Here is an 18,977-nt window from a genome sequence, read left to right on the forward strand (position 1 = left end):
CAACATTAGAAAACAAGGTTAAATCCCTTAGTTAAGAACATTCTTAGACTTCCCATTTAAATAAGTTAAAACTTTAAGAAGTCTTTAACTCCAGCTAGAATACCCCTTCTAATTCCTTGGACACCCCAAGTTTCAAACAGGCAAGAATTAATATTTAAAACCAAAACAGAAGTATAAGGCACTGGCAACACGCATACACACACTCGGTACTGAGAGTAGATGCCAGCAGACTGGCCCACTGTAGCATCTCTAGTAACACATTCAGTACCTGTGGAACTCCTATAATCTATTCCAATCATTCCATACACAGATAATCTTGCTGCCCAATGTTTCATTATTGAATTTATATTAGAAGGCATTTTGGAGAGCTTTCATGATGACTTTTCAAAATGGATTTAGGAGTAATTTGTTCCGAGGCAAGTTTCAAGTACGTTGGAATAATTACAATATACTCTTTTACATTTATATAGAAATCTTTCTTCTTCTTGAAGGATCTCAAAGCAGTTCACAAATCTAGGAGCAGAAGCATCAAACAGTGATCCTGACTCATATCAATAAATCCTTCTGGATTCCGTGGAAGTATATCTGGCATATGGCAGCAGGCATATATGCAGGGCTCAATTTTTCCAAACTTGGGCTGGCACAGACTGAATTTCAGTGGAATGCAATGGGGCTGGTGGGTTAAAAAAAAAAAAAAAAGGCAGCCAGCAGTTTGGCATAGCAGGGAGGGGAAATCTGGAAACCAGTCAAGCATCCTACACTTAGATGTTAGTAGCCTCACAGAACAGCAGGAGATAGGCCAGCTCTGTTGCATGAAGCAATCCATGTCATCTGAAGGAAATTCATCAGAGTCCTCCTCCATTTCCATCAGGAAGCTTTAATTCTCTCAGAGGGGGCAATTAATTCTCTCCGTAAGTGCCCACATTCCAGTGAAAGTCCACCAGCCACGATATTGCTTTCCAAGACTGAATAGTTTCCTATCCTCTTGTGCAGGCAGCACTCCTCCACCCAAGTATACAATCCCTGGCGATATCTGCCCTGAGAGGCCTGTTAAAGTCATGTTAGAAAGGGCTCACGCCCAAATTAAGAAAACAACATAGCCTTTAGTTTGCTACCATACTGCCTGGATTGAATTGCTGCCTGGGTTGAGGCCAAGAGCCATCGGCTGCATACCACTGCCCCATGTGGCTGACTGCTGAACTGCGACATCCTTGCCAGCAGTGTTCCCTCTAAGGCAGGGATTCTCAATGTGTGGGTCCCCAGATGTAATTGGACTTCAACTCCCATAATTCCCAACCAAAGGCCACTGGGGCTGGGGATTACGGGAGTTGAAGTCCGATAACATCTGGGGACCCACACGTTGAGAAACCCTGCTCTAAGGCGTGTGCATGTGCACACATGCAAGGGTTTTTTTTTTTAATGTCTGCTCAGTTAATTCTAGATCCTGCTCAGGTTGAATCAGGAAGGCCCCACTCTGAATGCATGTGTGATACTGCCTTGATATTACCACCCAGAACAAAACTCATTCCGCACAGATCTCTCAGGCCTCAGGCCAGCCCTGCCCAACTGGGCTGTTCATTGGAACCTTCTGGAAGAGGAAGCGCATAAAACAGGGCTGCCCAGCTTTGACCCTCTGGCTCTTTTTGGACCCAAACTCCCATCATCCCTAACTATTGGCCACTGTGGCTGGGGATGATAGAAGTAGAGGTTCAAAAACAGCGGGAGGGCCAGAAAGTTGGGCAGCCCTGGTATAAAGGCTTCCTGTTTGGAGCCAGACTGTGCCTTGTTATCAAGGTCTTCTTGGTCCTGGTGCATTATCGTCTGTCACCACTAGTTTTCCATTCTGCTTGGTTCTGACTTTCACCTTGTCTCCTGATCCTGGTTGGTCTGTTCACCTTAGACCAGGGCTGCTCAACTTCGGCACTCCAGCTGTTTTTGGACTACAACTCCCAGCCGCAGCAGCCAACAGCAAGGGGTTATGGGAATTGTAGGCCAACATCTGCAGGGAGGCCAAAGTTGAGCAGCCATGGCTTAGACCCACTGCTACAGCTCTGACTCTTGGCTTGCTTCATGACCCTGGTTCCTGGTCTGTTCCCTTGCCTTGATTTCTCTGCTCAGCCTTCCTAGTGTGGACTTTGGGCTCTTTCTAAGATTTGCCATTAAAACATTCGCAAAGGGGTTTACATAGAAAGAGAACAAAAAGGAGAAGATGGTTCTCTGTCTCCAAAGGGGTGCTGTGCCAGGGCTGAATAGGGCTGGTTGCTCTTCCCTGGCTAAATAGAAGGGAACCACCAGTCTGAAAAGTGCCTCTTTTCTCACTTAGCAGGGCTGCGGTGGCTGCCTACAATCCAGCCCTGACACAGATCCGCCACTAACTGCTAGAGCAGAGACAGCCACCCTAGCTCTCCAGAAGTCGCTGAACTACATCTCCCATCATCCCCATCTGCAATCTATTGTGGCAGGGGATGATGGGAGCTGCAGTTCAGCAACAGCTGGAGAGCCAAGATCACCACCCCTGTGCTAGAGAGCAGAAGTAAAGTTAATACAAGACCACCGTGAACTGGTTTCCCCACCCAAGTAGAAGTCTCCCAAGTCGCCAGAGTAGCATTTTCTTCTTCAGCAGAGGCGGTTATGCCCACTATCCATAGGTAACAATCTGCCCCTTGGCCTTTTTAAAGTCACATTCTAAAGATTGATGGGATTCTTGGCAGAGAAAAGGCTGAGCTGTGGTTTCTTGTGCTTGGATTTGTGGTCCCAGGGAATGGATTGTTTAAACTCTAAGAACTTATTGACTGTAAACTATTAATGTGGGGGCAGCAGCAGGATGGCTTCTTCCATCATCATGCAGAACTGCCCATTGCTATGATATTTTGGTAGTGTAAATCCAGCTGCATCCGGCTCCTGCTTTTCTTTTCTACTACTTTCCCAGCACATTTTGGTTCTTTATACAGAGCCCTGTGGTTGTCTTTTGGTAGAATACAGGAGGAGTTTACCATTGCCTCCTCCCACACAGTACGAGATGATGGCTTTCGGCATCTTCCTATATCGTGGCTGCTCAATATACATGTTCCTGTTGTCTTGAAGACATACCAGCAGGGATTCGAACTGGCAACCTCTGGCTTGCTAATCAAGCAATTGCCCCGCTGCACATTAGGAGATCACTATTACCTTATATGAGGATCAGAATGGCAGATGGAGGAGATATTTTATAGCACAGTAACATCTAGGCCATATTGTGCAATGTATTAGATCACAGCTCAAGGAACCGCCTCTGTGATTCTATGGAGGTCAAGCGGAAAACTACCTTCTGTCAGAAGGCAGGTCCCACTATTTCCCAAGACCTTCACAGGACAAATCAGTCTATTTTCTTCATGAATGTGAAGCATGCATGCAAATTAATGGTTCTCCCCTGAAATGAAGCACATGGTGCATACCAGGGGCCACAGTCCAGGGGCAGCCCATATGCTTTGCATGCAGAGTCCAAGGTTCAGGTCCTGGCATCTCAAGACAGGGCTTGGAAAGGCCTCCTCATGAAACCCTGAAGAGTCATTGTAGAACAAGGCTTCAGAACTTCAGCCCTCCAACGGTTGGACTACAACTCCCAGCATCCCCAGCCACAGTGGCCAATAGTCAAGGGTGATGGGAATTGTAGTCCAACAACAGTTGATTCTCAGCGCTGGGTCTCTAGACGTTATTGGACAACTCCCATAATCCCCAGCCCCAGTGGCCTTTGGTTGGGGATTATGGGAGTTGAAGTCCAATAACATCTGGAGACCCAACGTTGAGCATCTCTGGTGTAGACAGTACTAATCTAGACAGATCAGTGGTCCAACTCAATAAATTAAATAACAATAAATAAATAATAAATGAATAAACTCAGAACAAGGAAGCTTCATAAAAGTCTGGCAAGCCTGTGAAAACAGGAACACTCAAGCAACCGGTTTAAAAGGGTAGGGAACATTACAATGGCAAGGTGGTAAGTAAAACCCTAATGGTACAACATTTAAAAAAATGCTCTCTCACAACTGGAACAAAGTGGGGAGAAAAGTATTTAAGAAAAAAGAATAGTAAGCCGGGCGGGGGATGCGGGGGGAGAGAAACATATTATGGATATACAGCACTTTTAGGGTACAATATCCTTCATAATCCTTCTCTCACTTTCCCAGCAGTTCTGCAAGGTTTTAGTGTAGGATGGAGACCTTTGTTCAAATTCCAGCTCAGCCATTCTGTGAGCTATTTATAGGTTCCAATCATTTCCTCATTACTCATCTGCTTTCTAGGCCCAAATTGCTTTACAGCCCGATGTCATCTTACAGACAAGACACTGAAAATCAGAGAAACTTACTTTTGAATAAAGGCGGCGATGGCTCACCTGACCATTCTGTTCACTTTTTGCTGCGTAGAAACACACACACACACCCAGATTCAAGACACATAGTGGCCAGGACATGACAATTCTGTACTTGACTGCACAACCCCATATGCATGACTCACAGTTGCATACTAACTTTGTGGCAAGCCATCCAGGTAACCCTTTTATTACAATCATGGCTGGACATGAGTAGGAGATAATTAAGGGCCCAAAAATGAACATAGCGATCTGGTGAATCAGCTCAAATTGGCACACTATGCCACTAGCCAAGTTGATTTCTTCTGTATGCAATGCATTTGGCAGAGTGACCTAGGAATGTTGATATACCATGTTAGAGTCTCATTTTCCTCCTGGAATTTCTCTAAAATTTCAAAAGACAGCTACTTCAGGTTGAAATTGACAGGCCTGCTCAGGATTAAACCATTTGGAGATTGCAACTGGGACCGATTCATGGGAGATTGACAGCTGTCCTTCCTTTGTCTAGTGTCAGAGATTCGTGACCCAAACCTCTTAGGGCTACAGGTTCATAAAAGACAGATCTACAGAAAGCAGAAGCAAGCAAGCAAGCAAGCAAACAAGCAACTCACGAGCACAGGTGCTTGATCCGAGAGGACTAGAACATTTAAAGGATTGACACATTGTTGGAAGAAAATGTTGAACTCCACCTATGGGATGCACCCTCTAACTTGGTACCTTCTCTTATGTCTTCTCAACACTGAGCAAAGACCTGTTTAAATTCCACACAAACACACACCCAAAAAAGTATAAACTTTTGATAAAAATTACTTTAATGCTGCTATGGATTTGTACTTTTATTGTCCAGATTTTTTTACGCCACCCTGGAAATATGTTACATTGCAGGGTGGGATATAAATGTGTACAATCAAAAGTTAGTTCCAAATTTATCAGCTATTTATACCCTGCTACTGGACATTCACTTAAATTAGAGTTACAACTTTGCTCTATGCAGCATGACAAAACCATGTTTCTCACTGCATTGGCTGCAATTAATCATTTCAGGGGCTCGGCTGTGCAATCATATCAGCTATCACAGACAGAGCCTTCTTATCTCAAAAAAACACACTATCGAAGAGGATGCAAGCTAGGACAGCTTAAGCTTAATCACCCGATAGCTATCACTGTGTTGTGCAATTTGGCTTTTTAATGACAGTTATGTCCTTTATTACGCTCTCATGCAGACTGCAATAGGAAAACTGCGAGATTGGTTTCCATGAGGTCTAACCAATCAGCATCATACACCAGTTTCCAAAATTAAGTCAATGCCTTTTATTTGGAGAAAGAGGAGCGCAATACTGATCACATCAGAACTAGCCTAAAAAGCAATTCCACTCATCCTAATAGAAGTTCTCAGATTATTATGGCAAGAAGTAGATGGAGAATTAGTAAAAAACCCACATATTAAACTACAGTTTCAGACTCCTGTCACAGTTTGTTAGACCCACTGAACTAATCTGAAACAGAGTCGAAGTTATGACTAATGTGTGGAAAATGTGGACTTTTCAGGAAAACATTCATTCCAAATATAACTTTTCTTCATAGGCTCCTAACACCTGCTTTGGTGCATTGCTCAGTCCTCAAGAAAGGGACAACACTGCTCATGAGTTTTTGAATGCACATGATTCAAGAGAGCCCTGTGCTGGATACAAAACAGAAAACCTAGGCTCAAATCTCTGTTCGTCCATGGATTCACAGGAAGATTTGGCTTCTCTAGGGAGAAAGATTTGGGAATATAACCTCTTCTAACATAAGAGGTTGCCAGAGTATTCCCACATGGCTTCCCCAATTCCCCCTCTCTAGAAAGGATTCAAACTTGTATGGGGCAAAGAAAAACTCTGGAGCAGAATCAAAAAAATGGACAGATCACCAGGAAATTAGGACACACATTTACCCAGGCAAAAGGATCCACCCAACCACAATACGTGTGCCCAGAAGGAAGAGGCGGCAAAGACACACCTCTTGGAAGGCACAACATGGGCCCCATGCTTATAAGTAGGGTGGCCTTTCATTGCCCCCCAGGGCTAAATAAGAATGTAGGAAGAGCCCTGATGGATCAAACCAACAGGGAGAAAAGCCTAGCTGCTAACAACTCTTCTACATGATTGCACTGAGCCGTTTGTGGGTGGGTTTTTTAAAAAATCACACAGAACTAAGAATTTTGGTGGAGCTCTTTGAGAACAAGTTTAGAGAGTTCTTGGAGCTCAGAAAAGCACACACCTCCAGCACAAGATACCCAAGCCCTGAGAGTTCTCTGAACTCAGAGAAACCCTCCACATCCTCCCCACCAGTCCCCCACCCCTTGACTTACTGGACTTGGTAGCAGGAAAATCAGCAGCAGTGCTGTGATGGGGAGAGGGGTGCTTCCCCCACCTCCAGTGCCAGGAAAATGCAACGGTGGTGGCACATAAGACCCAAGACCTTCTCCCTCCTCTGATTGTTGCTCTGTCGTCTACGATGACGACTATTTATATACCACTTTTCAGCACATGTTCTCAAAGTGGTTTACATAGAAAGAGAAATAAATGAGTAAGATGGTCCCCAAAAGGGCTCCCAATCTAGAAGAAACAAGGAGGTTGACACCAGCAAGAGCCACTGGAGAGATGCTGTGCTGGGGTTGGAGAGGGCCAGTTGCTCTCCCCTTGCTAAAAATAAGAGAACCACCACTTTAAGAGGTGCCTCTTTGTTCAGTTAGCAGATTGTCTGGCTCTGCGGCATGCCAGAGCAAAGCCATGGTGGCCGCTGGGATCTGCGACCATGAATTTGCTCTGGTGAGCAGCAGAGCAGTGCAAGAGGATGACAAGTAGAGGGGGAAAGCCTTTGGGTCTTGTGTGGCAGTACTGCGGCTTTTTGCCTGGTAAAGGGAAGCCTCCCTCCTCCACGCAATGCTGGTTCTTCCACTGGCCCACCACCAAGGCCTGTAACTGAAGAGTGAGGGGCTGGAGAGAAAATTGGTAAGGAAGGGTGGAAAACCTCTCTGAGGCACCCAGATTGACCCAGCTAATGGTCTGCTAGTGCTGAAAAGTTTAAGTCATTTCTGGGCTAGTCCGAGACAAGCTGTGAGGAGTTTGCCCCTCTCTGCACAGATGCCAAACTCTGCTAGGAACCGAATCCTTTATTAGGAAGCCAAGATGACATGGTGCTGCTAGTTTGCATCAGCGCGGAAGAACTGACAACTCCAAGTTAGCTTGGAAAGGGTGACACAATTCACTAAGCAAATGAGACATTTTGTGCTGCTGATAGGTTTTGCAAAAAGAAGGTATGCCAGCAGCACTGGCACCACTAAAAGACAAGATCAACTGCTTCAGTACAACACTAGGAGGTCATAGTACAAAAGCTCAATGAGCTCATAAAATTAATTTATTCTCATGAATGAAAGCAAAATGGAACTGCTAGATCAGCTAGAATATGTATTTAGAGCCTGTTGGAAATCTCCTGGACCACGTTCTGCAATAGATGGGTCTTATCAGTTTGGACAAGAGCTCTTTTCAATCTCCTACTGGGATCACCAAGGTTCATGATGGGGCTTACCTTGGAATGTAGGACTGGAAAATAAACAGAGAAGATGCTCTTATTTCATCAGGGAGAATATTCCAAAGCCCCGAGGCAGCTACAGAGAAAGCCTGGTCCCGGGTCACCACTAGGGGTGTGCACGGAACCGCCAACTGCGGTCCAGCACTGGGGTGGGGGGGGTACCTTTAAGAGCGGCGGGAGGGTTTACTTACCCCTCCTGCCGCTTTCCCGCTTGGCGCCATAATCTTCAAAGTAATGGGGGCGGCAGGACACCTCCCTGCCACCCCTTCCCCGACGTTGCTTGCAAAAAAACCCAGCAGTCCTTTGCGCACGTGCGCGCACGTCACAGAGACATGTGCGCGCGCAAACCCTCCCGCCGCTCTTAAAGGTACCCCCCCACCCCCGGACCGAACCACCCAGCTCCGGACCGGTCCGGACCGGTCCAGAGGCTTTTTTAATGGCCTCCGGACCGGTCCGGGCCCATCCCTAGTCACCACCAGATGGGCTGGTGGGAACTATAATTGGACCTCTCCAGAAGATCGTAACAGGAGGCAGGGTTCATGACAAAGAAGGTGCTCTCTTAAAAAACCTGGGCCTAAGTCATTAAGAGATTTACAGGTGATAACCAACACTTTGTATTTCACCTGGAAACATATCGGCAGCCAGTGCAATTCTTTTTAAAATAGGTGTTATGTGGTCCTTTCACATTGTCCTAGAGGCCAATCTGGCAGCTGTATTCTGTACCAATTGCAGTTTCCATACTACATACAAAGGCAGCCCTACGTAGAGTGCATTACAGTAGTCAAGCCTGGAGGTTACCAGCATATGTACCACTGTTTTAATGTCAGTTACCTCCAGAAATGGACATAGTTGACATATCAGCCAAAGCTGATAAAAAGTGCTCCTGCCCACTGCCTCAACCTGAGAAACCAGGTAGAGCTTTGGGCCCAGGAGCACTCCCAAGATATGTACCCGATCTTTCACGGAAGTATAACCCCATCCAGAAGAGGCAGATCAAAACCATCTCTTGGGTCCCAACCTCCCACAGTCAGTAACTCTGTCTTATTTCGATTCAGTCTCAGTTAGATATCCCTCATTCAGGCCATTACCACCTCCAGGCAGGCATTAAGGGAAGATATGCCGTTTCCTGATGAAGTTGACATGGAGAGGTAGATCTGGGTGTCATCAGCATATTGATAACACCCTGCACCAAACCTCCTGATGATCTCTCCCAGCAGTTTCATGTAGATGTTATAGAGCATTCGAGACAGTATGGAGCCTTGTGGAACTCCACACTTTAGCTCTCATTTTGCAGAACAAACTCCAAGCAACACCATCTGGAATCTTCCAGAGAGGTAGGAACAGAACCACTGTAGAACAGTGCCACCCAATCCCACCTCCCTCAGGCGGTCCAGAAGGATACTATGGTTGATGGAATCGAAAGCTGCAGAGAGATCCAAAAGGATCAACAGAGTCACATTCCCTCTGTCAATAACCAGTTGGAGATCGTCCATCAGGCCGACCAAGGCAATCTCAACTCCATAGCCCACACGAAAGCCAGTTTGAAATGGATCTAGATAATCTGCATCATCCAAAACTGCCTGGAACTGAGAGGCCACCACACGCTCAGCCACCTTGCCCAACCACAGAAGATTAGAAACAGGTCTGTAATTAGCTAACTCCTAAGGATCCAATGCAGGTTTCTTCAAAAACGGTCTAATAATAGCCTCCTTAAAACAAGGAGGCATCTTCATCAATAATGAAGCAACTCTCTTTGTCAAGAAAAACACTCCACCATTACCACTCAAAGGCTGTGGTCACAGAAGTGGTCTTGAGGATTGGCATGGATCCTTCTGAAGTCCCAGGGCCCTCAATAATGGGCCTGCAATGCTGATCCCTGATGCCAGCCCTGTTCACCACAAGCATGTTGAAAATTCTTCATTCAATCAATTATTCATAGTTCATTTTCTATACAGTCTTTTATAAAAACTTATCCCAAGGCAGTTTACAAAAGTTAGACTGCAACACTAAATTCCATAAAAGGCACATTAAAACTACATTAAAATCAAATTAAAAACAAAAACGCCAAAGTAGTCATTTAAATCCAGATAATTTTTGGTATATGTAGCAACCAAACAAGCAAGATTCTACACTAAGGGACTTGGAACCTGATCCTGTTCTTGATCAAACTCAATCGCAAAGATTCAGTTGATTTAAATAAGGAAGAATCTTCATATAGTGTATTTACCTCCATAGAAGATGGCCCTGAATTTAAGATGACCCCCTTAAAAAAATTGAGGTTAAATACAGGTTATCCTTGTATTTACCCCAAAGCAACAGCACTCTGAATGTAAGATGACCCCCCAATTTCTATCAAAGAACCTGGGGGAAAACTAGTCTTGGATTCAGGTACATACAGTAACATACTCACCTTCCTTAAACCATATTACATGTGCTGAGAATTTTGAAAGAAGTTTTCCCATGGAATTCAGTAGACTCACTTTATGGAGATACATTTACGGATATCTTATAATGCTGGCCAAACAACTGACACAAGTTTCTCACAAAGACACTTATCTTTGGATTTCTTTCTACTTCCTCTACTGAAACAGTAGGGGAATGTTCCCAGGTCCTCATGCTAAATTGCTTTCTCCAACGTCAAGCAGTAAGGAAAAAATGTATCCAGATGTTCTCATCATTAATTTATGCTTGTTTAGGAGAGCAGACAGTGGTCTCCACTAGAGGACCATCCACCACTGAGTTTCTCGGGGATCCGAGAACCACTTTACGCTAGATATCCCATACCATCTGAATTACCTAGTATAGCGCTTCAAAGCCACTGTGCCATAGCACACTGGTGTGTCATGGTATACTGACCAGTGAGACATACTTACTGACCCACTGAGTCAGCTCCAAAAGTGGGAAGTTTAAACTCTCTGCTCTTGGAGCTGACTCACTCCCTCATGCAGTAAGAAGAATGCAAGTGGCATCTTCAGGAGAACTGCGAAGCTGGAGGTGGAAGGAGATGGAAATAAATACCAGTACATCTTTTTTTTAAAGTTGCACAGTGGCTTTGCCTCTACACAAAAAAAAGTGTGTCTGTGTTAGGGGCCTATTTAATGCAAGATGAAAAGGGTCAGGGATCACAAATCTAGTACACTGTTGCCACTATGTATGTGGCAGAATTACAAGCTTCTCCTCTTATACTCATATTTCCACATAACATGGAAAAGTGGATATTGCCTTAATTCTATACTCCCACCACCACTCAACCAATGGTGCCTAGGCAGTGCATCTGCTGGCCTAGGTCCTAAGGCTCCATTTTTTAAAACTAATTTCAAACGATCATTGCAAAGGATTATTTTTTAAAAGAAGAAAATTGGAAGGTTGCCTGTCAAAACCAAAAAGCAAATGCTTTAACAGCCCAGAAAGGCCACAAGATTGCATCTCACCTTCCCCAGTCTCGCTGTACATTTCATAGGGTTCCTGGAGCAATCTTATTATTTATCTGCGATCATTAGAGCATTCGCATGGACAGTTGTTACGATGCCAAAAAATCACCAAACATCAGATGCTAGGGAGCAACCGTAAGAGAGCAATTGCCTTCATCCCCTGCTTGCAAGCTTCCCAGAGGCATACAAGCTCTGGTTGGGTGAGATTGGTGGGTCTCTCCCAGCTCTTCCCTCCAGGTTTCATGATCCTCCAACAGTGCTGCTTTGAGGATAGGGGAGGAAGAGTTGCGGTCATGTATTGTGAGTCTATTCCCCAGTCCAGATGCCCAGTTTCCGAGGGTGGATCTACAAGATAGGACAGGGATTCTATCGGTGTACCGACCACCCCACTGTACCTCAGGCTCTCTGCCTGAGCTGGTAGGGATGGTCTTGGTGGCATTGGGTTCCCCTAGGCCAGGGGTGGGGAACCTTGACCCTCCAGCTATTTTTGAACTACAACTCTCCCCAGCCACAATAATTGTGGATGGGGATGATGGGAGTTGTAGTTCAACAACAGCTGGAGGGCCAAGGTTCCCCACCCCTGCCCTAGGCTTATTGTCTTGGGAGACTTCAATGTCCACACTGAGGCCCCCCAGTAGGAGCAACTCAGGAATTCATGGCCACCATGACAACAATGGGCCTATCTCAACTAATAGTGGGTCCTAGGGATGATCATGGAACCAGCAGGGGGCAGTTCAAATGCAGGGGGGATTCCTTTAGGGGCAGGGGAGGGTGCTCTTACCCCTCTCGCCAAGTTTCCCCCACCAGAGCTACACTTTGAAAGGGTCCGGTGGGGCGGCAGTATACCTCCCTGCCACCATTTTGCCTTGTCGGACCAGAAGTGACAGGAAGTACCCAACAAGCATGTGAGCATGACATGCATGCCCGACATGTGCATGTGCGTGGAGTACTTCCTGTCACTTCCGGCCCGACAAGGCAACAGGGAGGTATGCTGCCACCCTGCTGGACCCTTTCAAAGTAGCACCGGCGGGGGGGGGGATGCAACTGGAGGTGTAAGAGCACCCTCCCCCGCCCTTAAAGGTATCCCCCTCGCCTTCCAACCGGCCAATCCACTGATCTTTTGGAGGCCTGTAAAAGGGCTTCTGAACAGATTCATGCACATCCTTATCGGGTCCTAATCATGTGGCAGGACATACGCTGGACCTGGTTTTTGCCAACCAGGAACTGAATGATCTGCAGATGGGGGAGTTTGACATAACTCCTTTGTCATGGACAGATCACCATCTGGTGTGGTTTAGTGTGACTGCTTCAACCAACCTCTGCAGGGGTGGTGCACCAATTAGAATGGCCCACCCCTGAAGACTTACGGGTCCTCTCGGTTTCCAGACAGCCCTTGGGGAGTTTCCAGTGTCCAGAACTGGTGACTCTGTTGAGGCCCTGGTGAATTTCTGGAATGTGGAGACAGCCCGGGCTATTGAGATGGTCACTCCTAAACTCCCTCTCCAGCTTGGTGGAGCCCATTCTGCTCCGTGGTTCTCCTTGGAGCTTAGGGTGATGAAATAACTCGGACAATGGCTAGAGCGACACTGGAGGGAGACCTGTAACTAATCTGATCGAACATCGGCTAGAGCCCATTTTAGGGACTATTACATTGGCAGTAGAGAAATGTTTTTTCTCCACCTCCATTGCGTCTGCCCAGTGTAGGCCAGCAGAGCTGTATCTTGTGGCAAAGTCACTGCTTCACACAGACCCCCATGTGACGTGGGAAGAACCATCAGTAGCCTGCTGTGACCAGTTCTCTTGTCACTTCACAGATAAAGCCACTCTCATCTGTGACAATTTGGCTCCAAGATTCAGGCAATTCCAGGAGATGTGCCTTGGCAACCATCTGGTCCGATTGTGATGGATTCTTATCACTTAATACAGCCTAAGGAAGCGGAAAAGATCCTAGGCAGTGTGTAGGCAACATCATGCGCTCTGGACCCTTGCCCTTCATGGCTAGTAAAATCTGCCAGCGAAGGGACAGGTAGGTGGTTGGAGCCAATGATTAAAGCTTTGCTAAGGGAAGGCACGATGCTCTCAAGCAGCTGGTGGTAAGACCACTATTAGCAAAGCCCTCCTTTGATCCCACCAACCTTGATATCTATAGGCCTGTTTCAAGTCTTCTCTTTTTAAGCAAGGTGATAGATAGAGCGTGTGGTGTCTGTGCAGCTGCAAAGGGTCTTGGATGATATGGATTATCTAGACCCTTTTCAATCTGGCTTTTGCCCAGGGTTTGGGACTGAAATTGCCTTGTTTGCCCTTGTGGATGACTTATGCTGGGGACTAGACAAGGGGAGTGCGTCCCTGTTGGTTCTGCTGAACCTGTCAGCAGCATTCGATACCAACAACCATGGTATCCTTCTGGACCACCTCTCAAGTATAGGGGTTGGGGTGGCGCATTTGAATGGTCCAGAGCCTTTGTTAGGGGGAGGTTCCAGAAAGTGGTGCTGAGGGACTTCTGCTCAACTCCTTGGCCTGTGGCCTACGGAGTCCCGCAAGGCTCAGTATTGTCCACCATGCTGTTTAAAGTTTACATGAAATTGCTGGGAGAGTTTATCGGGGGGGGGGGTGGACTGAAGTGTTATCAATATGCAGGTGACACTTAGCTCTACCTTTCCCTAATATCAGATACTAGGGAAGAAGTGGATGTACTGAACCGGAGGCTGGAGGTAGGATATCAAGTAGTGATGTGAACAAAAGTAGTTCCGTGTACTTGTGTTTTATTTTGGTTGGGGATGAGGCCCTAATGAGACAGTAAGGTGTAGTGAAGTCTCTGAGATGGTGTTCTGCTTAGCCTGGCCTTCAAGGGTTTTTTAATTTATTCTGATTGTTTTATGATGTTTTAATACAGTTTTACACTGTTTTATAGTTTCTAATTGTTAACTGATTTTAATGGTTTTGTTTTAATTGTAAACTGTCCTGAGCCATTCTGGAAGGGCGGTATAAAAACTGAATAAATAAATAAAAATAAATGTATCTCTCAGCCTAACCTATTTCACAGGGTTGTTGAGAGGATAAACATAACCATGTACATTACTCTGGGCTCCTTGGAGGAAGAGCAGGATATAAATGTAATAAATAAATAATTCCAAACAGGACAGGACACTCTGATCCACCCATCTTCAACTGGATGTGCATTTGGAGAGAAGGATGTTTAGACCTTGATCCTAAATATTCAGATGTTTTGTTTGTAGCTTGCAACCTCTATTAGTCACTAGACAACAACTACAAATATTTATATACCGCTTTTCAACAAAAGTTTCCATAGCGGTTTACATCGAGAGATAATAAATACAAACATGATGGATCCTGATAGGGCCAGTTACTCTCCCCCTGCTAAATAAAGAGAATCGCCACATTAAAAAGGTGCCTCTTTGCCCAGTTAGCAGGGGTCAGACATTCCCTGAGATGAGTAGCTGAAATGATACAGTGTGGCTGCTCTGTTTGGGAAGTACCTGGAGGAACAGGTCCCATCATGCAAACAATTCAAGCAAGGTTAGTCTGTGGTGTTTTATTTTCCGAGCCTGCAATATAAGGCACATGATGACAAAACCGAAACTGCAAGTGCACAGACCGTATGCAACTCCAGCCTGATGTGTTTCATATACATTACAGCACAGAGACCATTAACCTACGTGATCTTAAGTGGATCTATGTGCAGGAAGGTTTCACGGCAGCAATTCAGGATGTGCATTTTCAAGTCATGAGAACTACTGGAAAGAGAAGGCGCAAAATCCAGCCAGAGCCAACTAATGCAATGCAGCAATGCCTTCCAAGTGGCTATCGCAAATCACACCCACAGCAGGGGACAGTTCAAGTCTTGTTGCTTACACCAGAGTTGTAGGTACAATTGTCAAGACTTTCTTATAAGCCAAGTTATACTCAGACAGGTGGCTAGAGGCAGAAATCTCTCTGCCTGGCAGGGTAAAGAGAAGAAGAGGCAGAACAAAACAAAAGAGTAGGGTGTTTGCTTCACACAACCCCTTTTTCTTACTGCTGATGCAGAGCGAGAAATAGACATAAGTTCACAGATGATGGAAGATCATGTGGCACATGCATAAGATACAGTATGTCTGCTTTTGCTTTCTTGGATGCAGGGAAATCATTTTGTCTAACATAGGAAGCTGCTATATACCAAGTCAGACCATTGGTCTATCTAGCTCAGTATTGTCTTAACAGATTGGCAGTGGCTTCTCCAAGGTTGCAGGCAGGAATCTCTCTCAGCCCTATCTTGGAGAGGCCAGGGAGGGAACATAGATGCTCTCCCCAGAGCAGCTCCAACCCCTGAGGGGAATCTCTTACAATGCTCACTCACACTTCTAGTCTCCCATTCATATGCAACCAGGGTGGACCCTGCTTCGCTAAGGGGACAAGTCATGCTTGCTACCACAAGACCAGCTCTCCTCTCTAAATCCTTACATTTTCTGATCTTAGGTACAGATACATACTGTTGAACTACCAAACATTTCAGAAAAGTAGCAGCACTGGACTACAACAGAAAGCATGCCCAAGCATACAAACAAACACACACCCCATCTAATAGGACTATCCTATGGAGTGAGCAGCCCTGAACACAATGGGACTTACTTCAGAGTAAGCATCCATAGAATCACACTGTGAGAAATTTAGGGCTGAAACCAAGTTAAGCGTTTTACAGCACTGCATATCCATTCAGAGACCCTCCTGTGTTCAGTGAATTTAGTTCCAAGAAAACCCGGATAGGGTTGCAAGCTCCCCAATTCATTACTTTTATTAGAGGAAAATTAAGCACGTGCCCAACTCCATAATTAAAAGCAACAGGGCTTAAATTCTGGCCTGATAATGTTCCACTGCATATGAACTTTTAGAGGCAACAGCCTAGATTTTCAAATGGATGACGAAATGAACGAATAAGATAGCTCCCCCGTCCCTCTCCCTCCCAGCCTTTCAACTAACACATTTGAAGGCCATTACTCTCAGTGCAATCCCGCTGCTAGTCATCAAGACAATTCCACCTCTCGGCACCAAGCCCACTCCCTCCTCCTACTCCGAGTTCGAGTCTAACCAATAGATCCATGTCTGTGTGATCAAGCATTTCAGCAACCTCCTGGTGCTCCCAACCACCCTAACCCTAGCCTCCCAGAAAGAAGGCAGCATGCTGACTAGTTCTTGCTCTTCTGGAGAGCAGAAGGAGTCTGCTTCCTTGTGGAACCTCTGAGAGCAATGCAGGGAGAGGGAGAACGATGCAGTACCCCTCTCCTGCTATACAGTGATTGCCCAAACCTGGACACTCGCATCCAACCCTGCCACCAGGCAACCAAGGGCCACACGGGGTCCTCCAGGTGCGGCGTCCACATGAGCCAGGGCACCCACGATCAACCATGGCGAATTCCTAGACGAATCCTGCAAGACCCTCACCTCACACTATTAGCTTCTTTCCATCTGTTCTCTGTGAATCCAGCCACCCTTTCCCTAGCAAGATGGGGCGGGGTGGGGGGGACATTTGGGGCAATCCAGATCCAGCCAAGCCTAAAGGGAAAGACCAATCACCCCATCTAGAGAACTCCATTTCCTAATCCCATACCAAGGGTGAAGCCAGCAGCTTCTCTTCCTGCTGCAGTGATCTCTCCCAGGAACGGCTTTGGAGACCACTTGATGGAAAGGTGCCGTATAAGTCCGTTAATATCTATATTAAACCCCCTCCAATTCTGGTATCTCAAATCTGGATAGCTGAAACGTGGAAGAAGAGGGGAGCGGAGCTTTCCAACCTTGTCAAGAAGTGGCTGTTCCACAGCGCTCTGCACCACATTCACACGACCATCCCCTCTAGATCCCCGACGCTCGCCCAGAACTCCTGCCCCCAGTTCCGCACTCAAGAGACAATAACCGCAGTTGAGAACCTTCGCCCACAAGACGCCGCTGTACGGGAACGTTAGAACAACCTGCCTCATTTGGCCACTCTGGGACGGGACGGGTGGTTGGAGGAAGAGAGAGAGAGCGAGAGAGAGAGCGTGCGCGAAGTCAGCCCGTCCCCGTGGCTCATTCCGGACGCGCTTTGCCATTCCTGTGAGGACTCCAGAAGCCCTTCTACACGGGGGTGCTGACCCGGGTTAACCATAACCCGGAGGAAGAAGATGCGACCGTGTAGGTGTGTGGCACCGGGCGCGCTGGAGTCCAGCCAGCCGCAGCAGGCGCCGCATGGAAAGTCAAGGGCTGCTCTCTGGAGCCTCCAAATCCTCCCCGATGCAGCGCAGCTGGGATCTCCTCCAGCCTCAGCCTGCACGCACATGGCCAGCAGGGCGAACCCGGCGGAAAGCTCTCTCTTTCCCTCCCGGCAGCAGACAAGCAGCCGCTCAGCTGCCTCCCGCCGAACAGCCCTCCCGGATCGCGCCGCCAGGATCACCCCAGCGTCCCCTTCTTCCCTCCGCAGCCTCGGCTGCCCTACAGGAGACCCCTTTGAAGTTCTCCGCCTTCTCCCCCAACCCCGTCCATCTGGCGTTCCCATCACCAAGAGCATGAAGCTGGCAGCGCACCGAAGGGCTACAGGGACGCAGCCACACACACCCGCCCGCCCAGGCACAGAATCGCTCCCTCTCCGCCCGGCTCACGAGCCCGTAGTTCGCAGAGTCACCTTCCCCGCCTCCCCCTTCCCCAGCCGCCTCAAGTCACATCAAAGGGTCCCCCCGGAGAGAAGCCAAGCAAGGGAGCCTACCTGGATGCAACATACTTTGGAAATAGAAGATGACCAGGGCGAAGGATCCCAAGCAAGTGACCAGAATCATCCGGCAAATCCTGTTCATCCTCATTACTTCCAGCAGCGCCTGCTTCATGGCTTTGTCCCGGCAGGGATGCGGGAGGCGGAGAAGGGCGGGCGGGCGGGCTGGCAAGGGGGCGCACCAAGTCGCCCCCCTCCCCCGGACTCTTTCCAAAGAGTTGGGGTGTGGAAAAGCCGGAGAGCACGCTCAGCAGCTGCAAGCACCGACGTGGAAGCCGGCCGGCTTGCCTGGCTACTGGTAGCGGCGGTGGGTAGCTGCTACCTCCTCCCTCCGCTACTGCTCTGGAGGATACCTTGGGTAGCAGCTCACAGCCGCTACTTCATTTGGCCGGGAGACAGTCCTAGGCTGGAAGCGACCATCGGACTCCAGATCCGGAGGGGGGACGAGAGAGGCAGCGTCTGCGCAGAAGGAGGAAGACAAGGAGAAGCTGGAGAAAATCGGCGCCTCACAAAGACCCTCCCACCCTGCTGGAGAACATGGTCGCGTCCAGCTGTTTCCCAAAGGCATCTTCGCGGCCCTAAAGCCGCCCTGTTTCTTCTCCTAGGGATGCTCTGGTGCGTGGCTGCTGTGGCCACTGCCAGCCAATGCGCAGACTGAAAGGGGGCGAAGATGGTCGGAACTGGCGGCCAAGCGGGGGAAATCAGCTCCTTATCCCCTAATTCGGCTGCTTTCCTTAGAAGAAAGACATGGTGGTAGATGAGAGGAGTATTAATGGAGAGCAAGAAGACTATCTTATTCATACCTCCCCAATCCTATGAATTGTTTATATCAGAAGGTGGTCCCATGGCGTTCAGTGGGGCTTCCTCCCAAATAAACGTGCAACCTGGA

The 18,977-nt window shown here is 47.4% G+C and overlaps 1 protein-coding gene across 5 annotated transcripts in view; it reads right to left on the reverse strand.

The window, feature by feature from the left end:
• The window catches only part of CHST11 (carbohydrate sulfotransferase 11), a 321,489-nt gene extending 303,000 nt beyond the window's left edge, over positions 1 to 18,489 (reverse strand). For 4 of the 5 annotated variants that reach the window (XM_053255497.1, XM_053255496.1, XM_053255498.1 and 1 more), the window contains exon 1: positions 18,086 to 18,489. In XM_053255497.1, the coding sequence (XP_053111472.1) occupies positions 18,086 to 18,203 (118 nt within the window). In that variant the 5' untranslated portion in view covers positions 18,204 to 18,489. The remainder of the gene's footprint in view (positions 1 to 18,085) is intronic. The other variant, XM_053255495.1, reaches the window with a different exon arrangement.
• Positions 18,490 to 18,977: the final 488 nt, after the last annotated feature.

The sequence above is a fragment of the Hemicordylus capensis genome, chromosome 5, assembly GCF_027244095.1.
Source record: "Hemicordylus capensis ecotype Gifberg chromosome 5, rHemCap1.1.pri, whole genome shotgun sequence".
NCBI classification, from domain to species: Eukaryota; Metazoa; Chordata; class Lepidosauria; order Squamata; family Cordylidae; genus Hemicordylus; species Hemicordylus capensis.